At 47.2% G+C, this 4,607-nt stretch overlaps 1 protein-coding gene across 1 annotated transcript; it reads left to right on the top strand.

Annotated features, from left to right (window-relative positions):
• The first annotated feature begins 853 nt into the window (after window positions 1-853).
• On the top strand, window positions 854-2,715 carry GPRIN2 (G protein regulated inducer of neurite outgrowth 2). Its single transcript, XM_007437742.3, has one exon. The coding sequence runs from the start codon at window positions 854-856 to the stop codon at window positions 2,591-2,593; it is 1,740 nt and encodes a 579-aa protein (XP_007437804.2). The 3' UTR covers window positions 2,594-2,715.
• Window positions 2,716-4,607: the final 1,892 nt, after the last annotated feature.

Below are 4,607 nucleotides of genomic sequence, written 5' to 3'. Positions count from 1 at the left end.
TAGCTGGAAGCTGGCAGAGAGTCACAAACACTATGAATGCGAGGCCCCGTGGCAAAGCCACTGCCTGCCTGTTTCTCCAGGGGCTCCTGTAATGAACCTCATAGGGGATTGCCATGGTGTTGGTAGGCCAGCTTGTAAACTTGCCCTGCTCTTCTTCTAGCAACAGCTGGGTGAGCAGAAAGCAAGTGCATGACATTTTAACTCCCTCCCATGGAGTTATTATTGTTGTTCTGCTTTCTGACCTGCCTTTCTGCTCAAAGGACACTGAAGGAGGCTAAGAAGAATCAGAATAGGACCACCAAATCATTCTCTCTCTCTCTCTCTCTCTCTTTCTTTTTCCTTCCTTCCTTCCTTCCATCCATCCATCCATATCTTGGAAGCAGTACAGAAAACCCTCTCTCATCAGGCCTCTTAAAAGGAAGGCATTTTTGAGAAGCTGTTTTCCTCTCTTATAGATTTATCTAGTTCTGCATTTGACACAGACAGTATATACCATATTCTCTCTTTGGACTTCAGAAACCTACAGGGTGGCTTTCAAGAAGTACATTAAACCTCTCCTCCCCAAATCAACGAAGACTTAGAAAACCAGCTGCAGGAAAGAACACAGGAAAAACTGTTTGTGAAAGTGCTATTGATTTAAGAGCTCTTCAAGTGCCTTGTGCTCTGAAAGAACCCTAAACACCCATGAGAAAACAGGCAGATTCACTTTGTCCCTAAAATCCACTTTGTAGTTCAAGTGGCCGACGTTGTGCAATGCAGAGAGGAACTCATTGCCAAACTTGAACAAAGCTATTTAACATTTGAGCTGCATTTTAATCATCTGTCTTTTTCTCCCCCAGCGCTTCCACTTGCCATGGCGAACAAAGATCACCAGCTTCACAACCACTCCCAGGGGGAAACCTTGAACTCTCTCTGCCATAATATTCTGAGTGTCAACTGCCACCCTCTGTCAAAGAGCTCCACAAACCTAGGAGACATCGAGCAAGGAGGTTTTGAAGAAGGTCAGAGCAACAGACGGGACCTCCGAAAAGGCCAGAGCAGTTCTGTCTGCCGAGGCCAGGAGAAGGAGACCACCGCTGGAAGGATTCCTGGCTCTTTGGCCCATCTGGAGAGCACATCCACGGTCAGAACCACGAGCAGCTTGTCTCCACAAGACAGTGCACAATGTCTCATCGGAAACAGCAGCCACTTCTTCAGTGTTGACCAGTCCCCAATGTCTGAAGAAGGGATGTGTACCACAACGTACCTCCAGAGCAGTCCTGTCGAGAAGTTAACTCCAGCCTGTGGTGCCAACCTCCAACAACGGTGGACAATGGAGGGTCTTGGAGTTGCAATCCAGAGGAGCCTCTCTGATCTAACATGTAGCTGCAAGCAACCGAGTCCCACCTCCCACATGGAGACAAGTGCCACATCTCCTGCTATATGTTCCAGCAGTAGTAACTTTGCTTCGGCGGACAAAATTGTTATTTCAGGACTGAGATATGGAGTAGACACTTATGAAAACGGCCCAGATTTTCAAAGCCATATGATTCAGATTCCAGGCTTCTCTAGAAACCACAACGTACCCACTAATGTCTTTCACCAAGGTGCTACATCACACAACGTTGCTATTTTTGCAGAACCTGGAGCATACCACACAACTGTCCATGGTTCAAGCACAACCAGTTTCTCCAATAGGGCAATGCATACTCAGGGTGGAATAGTACATAGCAACTTTTCAACGGGTGTGTGCCCACCTGGAATGGTGACCATTCACAACGATACTCCTCTGCCCTACAACATAAGCCATGCATCTGCTGTGAAGGAAGAGGGCACCATTCCTGCCTACTGCCATACCTTACCAATAACTTCTCTTCAGTTTACCCCTAGGCTGGTATGCCCAGTTAATGAACCGGGCAAAAAACAAATCAGCCCTGAGTGTTGTACATCTTCGCTTGCTACTGAAGTCTCCTCTGTGAATGGGTCAGGCCTGGAAGCCAAGCACATCCTGCGATGCTGTAGTGCGTATGGAGGCCGTGCGCTGCATTCTCAGCCTTATGCAGAAGCAAGCAAGGGCCAAGAGGAAATGAAGACCATGTATGTGGTACTGAACAGCCACCAAGACGGTGTACACACAGTCATGAAGACAAAGGACACGTGGACAATGACCTCTATGAATGATATCACGCAGGGATTCCAGATTCCACTGGACTGTAGAGATGCAGAAGTACAAACTTTCCCAGCAAGGGAATGCAAGTCTGTGGCAACAAGCCCACCTGTTCTGGCAGAAGGCCACCCTCATGTGTTCCCAGAGGTTAATCTGAAACCAGAGGCAGAGGGCGAAAAGTCTCCAGTGCGAGAAGTCAGGTGGGACGATGAAGGCATGACCTGGGAAGTCTACGGGGCAGCTGTGGATCCCGAGGTGCTCGGATTGGCCATTCAGAAACACCTTGAGATTCAGATAGAACAGTTCCAAACTGAACCGGCGGAGCTTCCGGGGAAAAACATGGAGGAACAGCCAGCTAAAGAGGAGAAAAGGATATCCTTTGGGATGGTAATGCACTGCCTGAGAAACCCAACCTGTTGTGCACGTTCCAGCATGGCAGTGGAGTGAACCCCGGCAGACACCATGAGGATCGTTCAGAAAACTGCCAGTGAACGTTGCCTCTTAAAGCTGGTGAGGGGAAGCTGCAGGGACCCCACTGTTTGCCCTAGGCCCCCAAAGACAGGGGGGAATGGGCCACCACCACCACCACCACCTCCTCCTTCTCCGCAGCCTCTCTTGAGTCAATGATCGCCACCACCATCTCCTCTTCCTCCTCTACTCCCCGGGAAGTGGGGGGACGGGGGTTGCTGCTGGTCAGCCTCTTCCTGTTCCCCTGAGATCCTCCGTGGGCTCAGACCCCTCCTGCAGCAGTGGCAGGGAAGGAATGGCCACATGACCACCCTTCCTGGCTTCTCCTACCTCCAACCTGCCCTCAGCTGTGGCACCCTGAGCTCTGGGCGCCCAGAGAGCTCCACTTTGGCTCCTGTACAAAATAGGATGCCCCTTTGGAGCTGAACTGTAGGAATCTCCTCTCCATGTCACAGGTGCTGCGGAATATTTTCTTATATTCCCTGGGATTAGATATACACCACAGCAGAACAACGAAGGAGGCAAACTCTTCACTTCACTCTGCAGACAGGATGACATCTTACTTGCGGAAGAACCTTGGTGTGTTTGGTGGGGAAGATCATTCCATTTACATTCCTTGCTCCTCAGACTTGGAAGGATTTCTGCTCCCGCAACATTTTTGGATAGTTTCCTTCATTTCTGGAAGGACCGAAACGCCCTTCTTCCATCTGCATTAGCAGTCTGATTCTTTGCATACGTCCTATTTCATCATGTTTGTTGTGTATGCCAGTTTAAACATGGTTGAGGTACCTAAATATGAATTGAATACACATAGCAAAAAAAACACCAAAACAAACCCCTTTGCATCCAGAAGTAGATCTGGATGTCTAAAATTCATACGGAACGTTACAGAATATGATTGCCTTCTCTCTCTCTCTCTCTCTCTGCCTGCACCTTGTCAGGCTGAGTAGCAGGAAACTCTGCTCTGAGAAAGCAGGAATATGAGATTATTCCTCCTTCCCCAAATCAAAACCTCCATAGTTTCTCTTCACCTTTGATCTTCCGGAAAGACTGAACCGAAGACCTTTTTAAAAAAAATGACTGACAGCTGTTTGAGGATTCTCTCTACATTTATTAGAAGCTTCTCCTCCTGCTCCTGCTCCTCCTGCTCCTCCTTTTGAAAAAAAATAGAACTGTTGACTTGTCTATATTTCCACATAGAAATTGTGGCCTAGATTTTGTTCTGTCCCAACATTGTTTGTGCAATTGAAATGCTAGAGACAACCACATTTTATACTTTTCACACCAGTGCAAATAGCATGTAAGCAGTTATTAAATAGGCAGAAGAAGACAGAACACTTCTTCTTACTAGGTAACTATGGAATTAAGATGATCAGTCCTATAAATCTGTCTTTTCTTCTAGACAGGAGGCGTTGAAGTCCCTGCATAGTTCTGTCGACATGATACTTTGGAAGAACATTACCTGCAATTTCTTTGGTCCATGAGGACCAAAAACTCTTGAGAAAATCATTGCTTGGTGACACTGTTAACCAAGGAAAAAAACATACAGCGTTACCGGATTCATGAATGGCTAGTTTACAACGAATGCTTAACCTTAAATTAACCTCCTGCTCTGTGATATAGCTACTTCTGTTTCCTGGCATTAAATGTAATTATCCTGTAGAATTGACGTCTACAAAACAGGCTGCAGCGGTTGAGGAAGGACAAACAGACAATGAATTCAATATCTTGCAAATTAAGATCGGGTAAATAAAACAGATGTTCGCTTATTTCAAGCATTAAAAGACTTCACGTCCTGTTGTCTCCGAGGGATATTCCACTTTGGGTGTCCGTGGGAGGGACGGGTGGTGTCACATGCACCGTGATGTCATTGTGCACCCGGCATCGTTCACATGATGATTTGTTGATGGATGTGTGTCATGGGTGCCTCGGCCTTCAAAGAGGGGGATCTTCTCTCCCTGCAGGCATTGGATAAAAGGGTTTTCCTACAGGT

The sequence above is a fragment of the Python bivittatus genome, unplaced genomic scaffold (assembly GCF_059951505.1).
Source record: "Python bivittatus isolate LINGU-HERP-01145 unplaced genomic scaffold, Pbiv_v1 ctg000050_np1212, whole genome shotgun sequence".
Lineage (NCBI taxonomy): Eukaryota > Metazoa > Chordata > Lepidosauria > Squamata > Pythonidae > Python > Python bivittatus.
The sequence above is the reverse complement of the archived record's forward strand: the minus strand, read 5'-3'. Positions and strand labels throughout refer to the sequence as shown.